General features: G+C 41.7%; 2 protein-coding genes across 2 annotated transcripts; one reads left to right on the top strand and one right to left on the bottom strand.

Annotated features, from left to right (window-relative positions):
- The first annotated feature begins 213 nt into the window (after positions 1–213).
- On the top strand, positions 214–8,653 carry LOC137174370 (uncharacterized). Its single transcript, XM_067579604.1, has 8 exons — positions 214–377; positions 2,119–2,228; positions 2,430–2,514; positions 2,624–2,819; positions 2,908–3,983; positions 4,148–4,947; positions 7,086–7,289; positions 7,390–8,653. The coding sequence occupies exons 1-8, from the start codon at positions 235–237 to the stop codon at positions 7,632–7,634; spliced, it is 2,859 nt and encodes a 952-aa protein (XP_067435705.1). The 5' UTR covers positions 214–234; the 3' UTR covers positions 7,635–8,653.
- A 74-nt stretch (positions 8,654–8,727) lies between these two features.
- LOC137174373 (butyrophilin subfamily 2 member A2-like) lies at positions 8,728–14,764 on the bottom strand. The gene is made up of 9 exons (XM_067579608.1): positions 13,019–14,764; positions 12,750–12,815; positions 11,759–12,127; positions 11,363–11,653; positions 11,180–11,272; positions 10,745–10,792; positions 10,622–10,639; positions 10,411–10,455; positions 8,728–10,304 (listed from the first exon to the last, which is right to left on the bottom strand). The coding sequence occupies exons 1-9, from the start codon at positions 13,023–13,025 to the stop codon at positions 9,718–9,720; spliced, it is 1,524 nt and encodes a 507-aa protein (XP_067435709.1). The 5' UTR covers positions 13,026–14,764; the 3' UTR covers positions 8,728–9,717.
- Positions 14,765–14,788: the final 24 nt, after the last annotated feature.

Here is a 14,788-nt window from a genome sequence, read left to right as displayed (position 1 = left end):
TTGCACTGTGTATTTTCTGTTTTTATGTCTGTGAAGCAATTTGTAAATTGTTTCTGCAAAGTGTTATATAAATAAAGTTTATTATTATTATCGCATAGCTACACTAATAATTTGCAGGTGGTGCGTTCTGCACACTTTGATGTTGAGGTTGCAGTAGGGTGTTTATTGTCTTTAGAGGGGGGGTGCACCCCATTTCACCATTTTACCATTAGAGCCCCAAAGGATGTTGTGCACATGCGCGTTGTGCAATCTACCGGAGCGCAAGAGGTAGGGAAGGGAGTCCTAATGGCGGAGAATGTACGGTCGCCTTTTGACTACCGGGAGCCACCGACCCTCGACAGCGACGGGGATGGGAGCAAACCGCCGCCGCCGCGGGGGTGAGTGAGCGCAGCGCGAGGGTGTTTTTTTTAACCAGGGGTTTGTGAGCTAAATGCAAGACGCGCTGTTAGCGTGCACGTTTGTTTGGTTAGCCTTTATTCGCGTGCATGATTTCAGCGTTATATTGCAGAAAAACGCAGTCCTGAAAGTGATTTTTTTTTGTTTGGTTTTGTTTGGTTTTGGGGTTGCAGCAGTGGTGGCATGTGAGCCTGCGTCTTCCTCGGGTCGCGTTTAATCCCCAGTCCTGTTTTTAATTTTTGATGTTTTGACGCGACCGAAGTGTAGCTTTAGCTGCTGGGAGCTAACTGGCTAGCAGTGGTTTAGCATTAATGTTAGCATGCACCCAGCAGCAATCATATCATCAGCTCTGCAACAAGCTGCTCGGTGATCTGTTGTCTTGTAGATGACCCCTGTCATGTGTGTGATTGATCACATTGCAGATCCCTTGTACATATTGTTCATAACAGTATGTCAGTATTACTAACGTGATGCTCTCAGCTGCTGCAGGTCAGGACTCGTGGCTGCTGGGCTTTGAGTAAACAAAGTTGCTGACCACGAGCTAAAATCATCCGAAAACAGTTGACTTGTCACCAGGGTGAATGAATTAACGATGCTTTGTTGTGCTGATTAGATTTCAGTAAATGCATTTATGCAGTCTGACGTGATTGGATAAAGGGGTGGGGCTGTTTTCAATATTTTGATTGAAAAATTCCAACGATTACCAAGAAAGTTGAAATCACCTTTCTCACTAGCTCCCTGTTTCTAGTACATCAGTGTTTATTAGTCAACGATAACTAAGTGTCTTCTGTTTTCTTTCCTGCTGTCTAAAAATTAGACACCTGGATTGCCAGGTAAACTTGAAAGGAGCAGTGATGTAGTACTGAAATAAATTAATTGTAAATCCAAGGATGATTCTTTGGCTATAATCACTGTAGAGTTAGTTAAATGTATTTTAAGTGGGCTACAGCTGAAACAGTTAATTGTTTAATAGATCAGTAGATTGTCAGAAAATTATTTGGGGGATATTTGGATAATTGATTGTCACAGTCATTTGTTTTATGTGGTAGTAAACTGAATTTTTTATCTGTAGACCATTGGTTGAACAATTTTTGGTCTTTAGAAAAATGTGTTGGGCATTATTTTCTGACATTATATCAGCATTATATACTCCGGCGGGCAGCCGATTAAGCTAGGATATAATTTGCGGATGAATTAATACTGAAAATAATAGTTTGCAGCCCTAAAGTGAGCCACGGTGAACTTACAGATGTGCTGTCTTCAGTGAAATAATAAACATCTATCTGACTGTACACAATAACACTTGTAGCTGAAATGAAGTCCGTCTTGATCTTATATATATTTTTGATGTCTGTTTTTCCTCTGCTAAACATCATATACCAAAACCAACAATATAGGTTTTGCTAAATTTCCAAATGTCTTTGTTTTGATCGCTTGTTTAATCAAAGACGCTCCAATTTTTCTTAAGTGGGAACATAACAAATACATTGTCGTCACTACTGCTACCATCATCCCTAGTAAAGTGGTTCATAGCCTTATTGTTGTGGATGAGTCACCTACCTGGAAGAAATGTTTTGTGTACAGATTAAAGTGTTGCTTTGCCACAGGTCTGGCATGCTCAGCTCATTTTGGTTGCCCCCCATCTGAATCTTTACAGGAGGAAAGTCTTCTCTGTCTGAGTGTATCATTACGCTAAATGAAACCTTGGTTTTGTTTTTACAGCCGCGTGTGTGGGAGAAAAAGGAAGGGGACACCTGTGAAGGTGTGTGACCGAGCGTATGTAACAGAAGATGAGGAGGAGGAAAGCCTGTCAGAACACAGCTACAGCCCTGGTATATATAGAAACACACACACACACACACACACTGAGATACACACATTTTGCCACCTGCTGTTGGTGTTTTTATCTACTCTTGTGCTTATGGAAAACAGGTGTACCATGTTGTACTTAGCAGGGTATTGTAGTGAGGAGAGCCACCTTCCAGCTTTCAAACATAAGGCCTGTGTGATTCTAACTGTCCACTTTGTCCCAGGTGATGGACAGTACCCAGAGGGCGCAGAAGATCGTCTTCCTCCACCTGGCAGTCCCTACTACCTGCCGGATCCCGCTCAGCTCTGGTAAGGAGGACTCATTACCATGGTAACAGTTCAGACTCTTTTTTTTTTTTTTTTCTTTTTTTTTTTAGGTAAGGGATCCACATTCCTAATGTCTGTTTATGTTTCCCAGTGTGCCAGAGCTGGGGGAGGAGGGGGCGAGTGGTGTTCGCGGCCCAGTGCTTTTCCATCCGCCACCCAACTGCCGGATTCGAGAAGTCCACTGTGGGACCCAGGTGCGGTTAGTTGTCATAGCAATCCGAGACATCGCTAAAGGGGAGGAAATCACAGTGGACTACAGCCTGACAGACTGGGGCGAGAATGCCATGGTGAGAAGCTACGTGACTTGAATAATGATGCGTTTGCTGACATGTGTGAAGTTAGTTAACGAGATTCTTTTAATGTTTGTCTCACCAGGAGGAAGAAGCCGGCCCCCACCCGCTGTCCCTCTCTGTTTCTGATTACCTTACCCCCTCCTGGTCATTATCACCCTCATCCTCCCCTCTCACCCACTCTGAACCCAGTGACTCAGACCGCGAGGAGGACGAAGAGGAGGAAGATGACGATGATGACGACGACGATGAAGAGGAAGAAATGGAGGAGATCAGGGGCAGGATGCTTCGCCGCCGGAAGAAGCGCAAGATGCCTGCAGTAGTCAATTCAAAGAAAAAGAACGTGCCCCCCTCCTCTAGAGGACCCGGGCGTCCCTGCTCATCCTTTTCCCGCCCGGGACCTGTTGCATCCCCAGTCAGATCCCAGTCCCAGACCCCAGTCGGTGCCCTGGCACCCCCAACCACAAACATTAACAACAATATTAACATAAACATTGGCAGCTCTAGCGGTGCCACAGTGAGCCGGCGGCAGCACTGCCCGTACTGCGGCCGCCACTATCGCTCTCTGGCACGCCATCTGGAGAAGCACCACGCCAACCAGCCAGAGGTCAGAACAGCCATGGAGCTGGCGCACCTCCACACGCACAACTCCTCTAATGGCAACGCTTCACACCCCCCTCACCCCTCATCGTCCTCCACCGCCGCTACTCACAGTCATTCCTTCGCTGTCCCTCAGCCATCTGCCTCCAACCCCGCACCACCCTCTCTCTTCTCCAGGGAGAGGGAATCACCAGCTACCCGCTCGAGCACAGGCAGCGTTTCATTCTCGCTCTCGCTTTCCCCACCGCCTTCAGCTCAGCCTGCAGCCGCCAAGAAGGCGCCTAGCTTACCACTGCCCAACACGAAACGCTCAGCATCCCCGATGGTGTCCCGGGTTAAGAGTCCGTCACCACCTCCCCCGTCTACTCCCAGAAGAGGTCGGAGGATGAAGAGAGAAAAGCATGAAGAACAGCAAAAAGTGGAGGTGGAGAGCTTGAGGAGTCAAGAGGAGCTGGTTCCACCTCCTACTCCGGAGCCAGACATAGATCCAGATGAAGATCTAGAGCTGAGTGGAGAAGGAGAAGATGAAGCAGTAGAGGAGAAGAATGGAGAGATTGTAAGGTGTGCTTGGATAATTATTAAACACTTATACCTCTGACACACTTTTCTGGCTTTTGGTCAGTTAGATATTTATTGATTATGTTTTGGGTTGTTGGGTGACGCGTTATGATCTGCTGCTATCTGCTAAAAATTTTTTCTTTTTTCTCTTTCTCTTCCATTTCCAGCTCACAAAGGCATCAGATGTCTCCACTGCTCTCGTCCCTCTCCTGTTTGGTCCTCTACCTCCGCCAGCAGCAGCACTCCTCTTTCCTTTCTTTAACCCGCTCTCCCCACTCTGCTGAGTCCTGGCGCCAGCTCTGCCATTCCAGCCTCTCCCTGCTCATCCTCTACAACCGCCACCGTGAATGTGAGGTAGCCAAGCTCACTGTCGAGGACTACCGCAAGCGGATCACCCCCCAGGCCAACGCCAGCAACAGCCTCCCCTCTGGCATGGAAGCCCTCTTGTCCCCATTTGAGCGCCAGGTCCTCTGTCAGCTTCCGCGGGCTGGTGTTTTGGGGAAACGTGGTCGCATCCAGCCGCTTATTCTTCCACCACACTGTGAGTCCTGCTTGGACCTTCTTCTTCAAACCAGCCCGAATGTGGGTGTGGACCCGGAGAGCCCCTACGTCTTCTCCCGACCCTACCATTCTCCTGCCACCCCGCTCCGGGGCACAGACCTGCTGAGAAACCTGGCACGAGCCAGCGGGGCCAAGAACCCTGGAACAATGACTGCGACGCGCGTGCGTCGGCAGGTAGCCATCCTTACCCAACTGCTACTGTTAGAGGAGGGTGAGGGTCAAGGTGCTGCAACCAAACGCTTGGAGGACTTCCTGGAGCGGGAGTACCATGTGACCCAGAACTGCTCTACTATCATTCGGGATCCAGCACTGATGGGTCGTGTGGGTCGTGTTGTTCTTTATGGAGAGAAGGAGGGCGTGCTTTTCCGTGGGATGAGCCTGAAGCACATCTGCCTTGAGCTGGATGGTAAGGGGTTACATCTTGTTTTGACACAAGTGTTTATTAGCTGATATTTTTAATGTGCATTAGAATATGTGTAGAATTTTAGCGGCCACACATTTCTTTGTTTTCTATTTCTTTGTTTAGCGTCATCAGGTTAGGCTAACCCATTGTTGCTAACCCTGTTCACTTTTCCAGCAGTTGGGAATACAACAGACGGGACTTTTCTTGGTCTTTAGAAGCTGCAGCATTTATTAACTGGCACACTGTGGTCTGTACTGTACATTTACTGCCAGATTGACAACTTACTGCTAACCTTTTCCTCTGCTCTGCTCACATAGCTAGCTATGCATAGCTATGCTACCAAGAATTTCCCAAGCAACATCACAGATGTTGACTCGTGTTTCGGAACAGCGCTGAACAGAGGCTCCCAAATGCTATTGATTTTGGGCGTTATTTTTGGCATTAAAAAAATACTTTTTGGCCTGGCAGGGGTTCTTGTTGGCCTGGCAGCCCACCAGGCCTGTACAATTATTGGGGAAACACTGCTACACATAAATCCTGTCTGTCTAATAAACCCAGTGAATAGTAGTAATAGTCTCCTCAGCCAGGCGCATACATCAGCATTGGCACTCAGCCAAAATGAGATGAAAAATATCGGCAAAAAATCCACCATTGTGCATCCTTGGAATTTTAGTTACTTGAATGACATTCAAAGTTTAAGAAATACACAAAAATGGCAAATGAAGTCATCAGCACTTTCAAATAAGTATGTAACACTTTTATTAATGCACAGCAGCAGAAGGAAACTGACAAATTTCAGCCCTCAGAAACACATCCATTTCCTTCTGCTGCTGTGCATTATTGAAAGTGTTACATACTTATTTGATAGTGCTGACATCTTCGTTTGCTATTATAAAGTGGGTACTTGATTGGTCCTGGGTAAAGGCAGATACCCTGAGTTTAGCTATTGGAATCGGTATCAGGAGACAGTTGGACCAGAACAGAAGTCTCAGTAGCAGATATCTCAACATGTGCATATAAAACCCAAACTGTCTGCATTTCCAGATTCCACCTGGAGTAAATGGTGAATGGATTTTTGTGTGATGTATTTATTTATTTGATTTGATTTTCAACTGACTGTTTAGTACTTGAATCCCAATGTTCTAATCTCTGTTGTTTTGCTGTGATTTTATACTGCTGACACTGTGATGTCTAGGGGTGGGAATCTTTGGGAATCTCACAATTTGATTCAATTCCAATTCTTTGGTGTCTGATTTGATTCATAATTGATTCTTGATTGAATGAATAGAAAAGGGGGCACAATAATGCTCCAGTATACTGTGTGCCGAACCGTTCGTTGGTGTCCTTAGTCCGCTGAAATACAATATGAAACATAACTGTAAGATAAGATAAATGGTTAACTGCATTAATTGATGAATTAATGGATTTGAAAGCATCTCACAGTCTCTTTCCTGTATGAGAATAACAAAGTGGTAGGGGGGGGAGGGGGATGCTCTGGTGCTCTGCTGCTCTGCTGTGTTGTTATTAACGTCATATCTCTAGCAGTGGAGAGCAGCCTCTCTGCTGCACCGTTAACTCCACAAAAAGACATTGTTGTCCAAGACGCTGAGCGGGTGCAGGGTTGTTGAGGTGAAACAGACTAAGCACAGAGTTATTTTCTTTGTTGGTTTAAGTTGTTCAATGCTGCAGTGTGTGTTGGTCAGCCGGTCTCATTTGTAACTGCTGGAGATTGCTGCTCCGCTCTGTTAACGTCAGTTTTTGAGTGACGGTGTAGAAAGTATTCACAATATACTTCACGTGTGTCTCGCAGGAAGGTGATTATTGTGATCATTATTATTGTCCGCATTACAATGGATCTAAGAATCGATCTCCCCAACCCCCCACCCCACCCCCCACCCCCCAGTGATGTACAAGGCAAAATTCCCACTGGGACAATAAAGTCTATCTTATCTTATATATTCTGTATCTTCTAGTGCCTACACTATTACAGTCTTAACTTGATGGAATATTTCTAGGTTCTTCACAGTTGAGCAAATCTTGTTCATTACTTTGTAATGATTAACAGTTTTACTAGTGTATAATTAACAGCACGGCAGTTCTCTGTAACTCTTCCCTGAAAATGTTGTACCTCTGTCCTACAGTGATGTCTGGCAACTCGGCAGACTCCTTTTCAGAAGAATCGGGGGCAGAAGAAGAGAAAGAGGAAGTGAAGGAGAAGGCTGAGGTGATGGTGAAGAAGAAAGGACCAGGGCGACCCCCACGGAAGAAGAGAGCACCTATTCCTTCACCAGTAGGCCCATCACTAGCCAATGTTCATAAGAGGAGATGCATTCCACCCAAATCAGGTAAACATCTGTCAATAAGGGTCTGTAATTAATTTAATCCCATGCATGCAAATATATTTCCATACAGATACTTTGAAACACCTCCCTGTCCATCTCACAGGGAAGCGTGGTGTGCTGAAGCGTCCCTGGTCAGAGGCGGAGCGTGTAGCAGTGGAGACTCACCTAAAGAGAAACCTCATGGAACTGCGCGTCCCTGCGAAGGCGGACTGCGAGCGCTGCCTGGAACTCTGCCCTCTGCTGGTGAGCAACCAGCGAGACTGGAGGGCTATCAAGTTTTACGTGCACAACCGCATCCAGCTGCTGAAGAAGCAGGGAAGGAGGGAAAGCGCCGCCTCAGTCTGCTAGGCCAGAGACTGAGGGCCCAAAAGAGGACACATACCATAATGTATAAACCACCAGCAATCACAAAGAAGAGACAAAACTCTCGGTCATGGTGGAGTGCAGCTTCTCCTTTTCCTTTTTTTCAAGGGTGCAGTTAGGTGCATTCCCAGTCTCATCACCCTGGTTGTAAGGGATTAGTGTAATAAAACTGACTAAGCTAAGAAAACAAACAGCTTTCTCCAATTGAGGAACATTTGTATTCAATGTTGGGGATGCCCTTTGTTTGTTTTTAAGATCTATTGTTAAGCATTTGGACAAGATGTACGTAAAAGTGTGAATATGAGTTCAGACAGTGAATCCTTTTTTTTAAAGATTATTTTTATGTCTTTTTTAACTTTATTAAATAGCTGACAGTGGAGAGTGGTAGGAAATATGGGAGAATGTGACGTGCAACGAAGGTCTCCAGAGTGATGCGGTATGCGCTTTAGACCATTAGACCACCAGGATATGCTATGACAAACAGTCCTGAGTCTAGTGTTTGCTTCCACTGAAGGCTGATGACCAAACATGAATGTGTAAAGCTTTTGGAAGAAGAAACCAATGGTTCCAATCTTTAAAAATCCCCACAGATAAACTACATGTCGTCTGAACTCAGACATGTATGAACCTGTATAGTTTGTGTTGATACTGACTGACATTGTGCCCCCAGCCCACGGCTCCCAACTGACAAGTGTATTATTAAAAAGTATTCTTCAAAGTCCTGGACCATAATGCACCTGTGAAGGGGTTCTTGCATACCTCTATACCATGATCATAGTCTAGTATGTATCAAGGCACGCTTACTTGAATTTATTGCGTATCAGAATGGAAAAAAAGACATTATTTCAGAGTCAACAATATGGTCTTATTCACAGTGTAAATACTTAATAATCTATGAAAAGTATACAGTAGTGATTAGAAATTAGTATTGTGTTATTGTGTACATACTGTAAATACTACCTGTACTTATTAAAGTGAATGACATTTTGCTGTGTTTTCTTAAACTGGATTGTAAAGTGAATTTTACATTGTGGACACAGAGTGATGCAAAGAAAATACAAAAAACAAATAAATACAGGATCCCATATTGATTGCTTTTATTCAAAAAGCTGCCAGTCACAAAAATTACACACAGTCATTGTAAAACCATTTTACACTATAACATAAATAATCATTGGAAAGATGTTTAAAAATACTATGAAAAGTATGAATGACAATCATATCAAAGGTGATCACAACAAAAAACTCAAAAACAACACAACTCTTCAAGGTACAGCTGCCTTGGGACAACTGTGGCTCAGGAGGTAGAGCGGGTCGTCCACTAATCGGAAGATTGTCAGTTTGATTCCTGGCTCCTCCATGTCTAAGTGTTGGGCAAGATACTGTACCCAAATAGCTAGAGTTTGCTAGTTCAAAGACAAAACAGCCCAAGCAATGATAACTTCATAAGATCTACACATTATAATAAGTGTGTAAATTTGTATAAATGTCAGTGCATATTTACTTATAGTAGCATGGAAATGAAAAACACCTTGAGATACAAAACTCAAATAAAAAATACAAACACAGCAAAACTATATTTATGTTAATATGGAGGTTATGTATATCATCTATGTTAAAGCAATTAGCATTTAGGACCAGTGGCCATGTGGACTCTCCCTAAAACTGATTAAAATACACTTAATGGTATATTTACAACAATTAAGCTGAATTATCACATCATACAACCATGACCAAAAAAAAAGCAAAACAAAAAAAAACCATTATGACTTTCACAAAATTACCTAGTACTGCAGATTTATTATAAAATCCATGTAGAATTGGAACTGATATTTTTGAGATAGTTTCACCATTAACCCTTTAGCTTTAACATGAACTAGGCTACTCGTATTTTACAAATGTTGGGTGGACAACACCCATTTTAGTAACTTATCAAATCTCCTTGAACTGAATAAAACCATAAAGTAAAAGCAAAATTGCAAATTTTGGATAGTTTTTTCCCTTCGGCACAAGATACAGGTAAACTGCTGAAATATAAAACAGATCTCAAGTGTTATCATCTTGCTATTTATTTTGTCTCTGGTTGTGTTGGATCTGCAGAGTTCCTCATGTCACTAAACTGATTCTCTACTGTTCTCTGCAATATCTCCATAGGTGCCAGATCACTTTTACCAGGATTGAAAAAGGGAAAGACTTCACCTGTGAACGAAGCTGTTAAACTGCCGATGAGACTCTTATCTTCCACATTATAAAAAGAAAGCTCTCCGCTGTCATAATTCAGAAACACACCAACCATCCGCGGCCTTGAAGTGAAAGGCAGCAATACATTTGGTTCTGTGCTAAACTGTAAGCTCTCTGCTCTATCAGGGGAAGAGGACAGGAACCAGAAACCATTAGATGCAGTTAGGGGAGTGTTACACTCGTGAAGGTTGACTTGATTTGTAACCCCAACCCACCAGGACTGTTTGGGGGCTACGTTTTTATTCCCTAAAGAAACCTCCCAGTAGTGCTGTCCAGAAGAGAAGCCAGGTGTTCCTTTAATAGCTGTGAGACCAGTAACCTCTGGTCCATCAGGAAACGGACCATTTCCATCTCTCAGCATACCATTCTTGATTTTAAGATATGGATTTCTTGTCTCCTCAAGTTTTACATTTACTGTTGAGAATTGAAAATTAGATGAGAATAACATTTTTAAAAAGTCAGGTTAGAGCAACATTAAAGTAAATAAGTGTGATTCTCAACAATATTAACAAGTTTTTACCATAATGCTCGATATATTTTGATAGATCAGTTGGCCGGACGACATCTATGACAAAGACAAAGTAAACATAGACACATCACACTCCAGCAACTATAAGAACATGTAACTGTTCCTATTAAAACTCATAACAGCAAGTAGGTTTTGTGCTTCAATGCATAGATAGTGATGTGCTTTGATTATATGAACAATGGCAGAGTGAGTTATTCCTTACCTTTTGGTAAGAGTTTCTCTGTGGGAAAAAAGTTAACCCATGAGTTCTGTTTTTATATTTTATTTTATTACACATATTAATCATGAAATACTGTGTTCCATGTGACCATGTGGTCTTTCTTACCTTCAGCTGGATCACTCCTGGACTTGTCACCCTTCCCCAAAAATAGAGCTGAAATGATAAGTTGATTAATCAACAGAAAATTAATTACAAAGTGTTTTTATAATCAATCAGTTCTTTCTTCAAGCAAAAATACCAAACATTCCTTAGTTCTAGCTTCTCAATTGTGAAGATTTGCTGCAATCTTTTCTCATATATGAGAGTGAATTTAATATATTAGGCATTAGGAAGTTGTGATTTTCACTATTTTCTGACATTTTATAGACCATTATTGATTAATTAAAAGAATAAAGTAGTTGCATGCCTACCTAAAACACCAAAGAAACAATAAAGTATTTATTTTATTTAGTGTTCATATCTATGGATACATCAATTTTGATGTATGATGATGTATGTCATTTCCCCAGGTAGACTATGCCATCTGATGAAAACATTTACCTCTCTTTTTGAAGTACAGCACTCCAAGTAAAGCTAACACAGCAATCAGGAGCAGAGTGAAGGCCACCCATCCAACTGCTGAGGATCCTGACTCTGAATAAAAAGAAAAAAATGTGTATTTTTGTAGGAAAAAAAAAAAGAAAAAAGACAATGTGTTGCTCACATGCAAACAACTTTCTTTACCCTGTTTTGGAGGTTGAGGAGGGCTTTCCAGGCGCACTCTTGCCTCTTTCGCCCCTTGATCAGAGAGGCCTACTGAGCAGGAAACTTCGGAGGGGTCGGAGACAAGAATCCAGCTGTGGACTGACAGAAGACCTGAAGCATCTGTGCTGTACACCAGGCCTTTTGGGGTCAGATCCTGTTTCTGGTGCGACCAGTGCAGCCGAGGCTGTGGATGCCAGCCTTCAGACTCACAGCTCACATTCATCATGTTATCTTTCCACACGACTGAGAGGAGAGGGGTGGCTCCCGTTTCTGGGAGGAGGTAGAGGGACAGAGAAGGAAGACGAAGCTTATTTGATTTAATATTGGATAGATAATCTAGATTTGTGTAGTTTTTTCCACTTTGATGATACTCACCAGTCACAGTGAGTGTGACACTTGCTCTGTCATAATGCTGGTCACTGGTGACATAACAATTATAATCTCCTGCGTCCTTAACTGTGACATTTAACAGCTCCAGGCTCACATCACCTGTTGTCAGCCCCCCAGATGTGGCATCCTTTAAGCCAAACGCCACTCTGCCCACGTACGAAGGTTCTTTAGACGCCACTTCCAACGTTTTTGCCTTGTAAAGCACGATTGGGGCATCAAATTGATCACCAAGGTACCAGCGTACTTCCAGACCCTCTGCATTTTGTGATGGAATGAGCCAACATGGTAATGTCACTGTATGGCCGCCACTCACTGAGACAGGGGTCCTCACCGAAACCACAAAGCTATCTGGAACTGTAAAACAAGCAACATTCATTTTATTAGTTAAAAGTTAATGTTTTTGTAATTTTCTGTTTTGTGACAATTAAGATCAAACCTAGGATGAAACTAATAATTATCTTCCAATTTGTTTTTGATTAATTGTTTTGGTTTATAAAACATCAACTGAGGAAAAATGCCTGTCACATTTTCGGAGCATCATTTCCATTATGACACATTCAATATGAAACATTTTTCCAATGTGAAGTCATCAAGTCTCATTTTGTCTGACTAACTGTCTGAAAGACAGATGAGGAAAAGCAGAAAATTTTCAAAATTTAGAACCTGAAACCATCAAATATTTGGCGTTTTTGCTGAAAAATGACTTTAATATCAGAAGTTTCCAATCAATTTTCTGTTCAATTCCCCTCTAGTGCCCCCATCTGTTGAATACTTTAATTGTTTTGATGATCCCTCACAATAAATCATATTTTGCTCAGTTATAACATGAAGCTGCTCTTTAGTGGAAAAAAATAAGTCTGGAACAAAAAAGTAACAATAATCATATCGATGAAAAAGGTGAGAATGGAGACTAAAACATATAAAAATAATAGATCAGGAAAGTGATACGTATAAAATAGATGTGAAGAATACTTACCAGGGACAGAACTAGACTGAAATGCACAAAGAGCCACCACAAGGCACATGTGTATCATCGGTACACCTTTAAGACAGGGGGGAATACAAATGGTGCGATTGGTTATTTGTGTTAAATGAACTGTAACATCAGGAAGTAGATAGTCTCCAAACCATACTACACCTTCCAATCGAGCTTAAAATAACACTATGCAACAACCATAATACAAACAGCCGAATAAAAGCTGATTTTATGACTGAAGAACCGCCCAAATTGAAATCTCGGCCTACCCATCATATCCTGCTGCTAGTCCAGGGCGAACTAGAAATATCCTTCATGCGAACTCGAGACCAAGTCATGAAGACAGAAATGAAATGTAATTCAGGTATCGCATGTCGTCGGATGTTGCTGTTTTTAGTGTAATTTCTTCATAGACCTGTAAAAAATAAACGAGTGCGTGGGAGACTTTCTTCTGATCGACAGATTTATTTTCACTTTCCTTTTTCCAAGTGCGCATGTATCAAACGCACTATCAGACAAGGGGTTGTGGACATGGTTGAGGAGTTGAGTCAAGCCCGCCATGATTTCTTTTAAAGTCAAGTAGTAGTATGGAAGATCATTTTCACCAGAAAAAAGGAGAAAAAGAAAAAAAAAAAACATTAAAAAAAACCCAAACATTTTTAGGAAGTACTTATTGGTACAGATTCCTCGGTGTCAATAGTGTGTTTCTTGTTGGTACGGAGTTATTAAGCAAGCGCATTGGTATCGATTGTGCACGATCAGTAATCAAATTCAAATTGTTTCAAAATGGAAATATTTTTGCTTACAGGTGATAGCCAATCCCTCCCATGGTCTGGGTTAAAATGGTTGTGTTTAGGCACAAAAACCACTTGGTTAGGGTTGGTGAACGATCATAGTCTGGGTTAAAACAGTACAATGTGGTAAAAATGTCCCGATTAACAGCGCTAAAATGCCTGATGTGGTGGTAAAAAATGTCCAGTTAGTGGTCTACGAGAGTTCAGCAAACTGGAAAACACATTCACGTGATCAAATTCAAATATTGGTCCAGACCAACAGCCTGTGGACTATAGGCACAGAATCCCGTTCTGTGTCAATAGTCAGTAAATAATTGCACTGGTTCTGTAGCCGTAGCCGTTTTTTAATGCTCCTATTATGTCAAAATTAGTTTAGTAGTGGTCTAGTAGGCCAAATCAAAATTGTGAGATACAAAAGTCAAATTAGAAAAAGTCACATTTTTGACTCCCTATCCTATGAGTTGGATTTACTAGCCTATATCTCAAAATTTAGACTTTTTATCTAAAACGTTGACCCATAAATCCTTCTCATCACACGCTTACAAAAGAAAGTTTATGTTTATTCCTTTTATTGTAAAGTATATCTTGTCTCACTAAATTGGGATAATTCCGTTAATAAACATTTCCAGTAAATCTATTCTTAATCTACTAAACTAATATAGGCTATCTAAAACAGAGTGTGTCGCCGCTAGGATTTTAATAAAGTATTCCTGATCCTGATTTTCTCACAAAGATAATAGGTGGATGATGTTAAACACAGATGCGCCAGATGTGCTAACAGACAGAGTGTTGTTATGAAGTTTGTGAATCTCACGTGAGTGCGCTGCGTCAATGTGAATAGTAAACACCAGGATGCATCCGGATGTTAAACGATGGTAGCTACAAAATAAATGCGTAAAGTTCAGTGGTCTGGTTGACTTTAACATTGCACAAATAATATACAGAGTATTAAAAAAACTTGCTTTCTGACTGTTAACAAAACATGTTTAAAATCAGAGAGAGTCAGTATGGACTTAGGGGAATATGTATGTTAAAAAAAAAATTTATGTGCATTGTTTTGTAACACTGCTGAAATAAAGACCAAATAAATTAAAATATATTTTTTTTAAGGAGCAGATATTTCTCGGCCTGTTAAATGTTCATATAACCAAAATTACAAAAGGCATTTGGTTATATTGCGAACTGCTCACTGTGAAAACAAACAAATAAATAAATATAATTAAAAAAAAAAAAAAAAGAAAGAAA

Source organism: Thunnus thynnus, chromosome 22 (assembly GCF_963924715.1).
Source record: "Thunnus thynnus chromosome 22, fThuThy2.1, whole genome shotgun sequence".
In the NCBI taxonomy this organism is placed as follows: Eukaryota; Metazoa; Chordata; class Actinopteri; order Scombriformes; family Scombridae; genus Thunnus; species Thunnus thynnus.
This window is presented reverse-complemented; position numbering and strand designations above follow the sequence as displayed.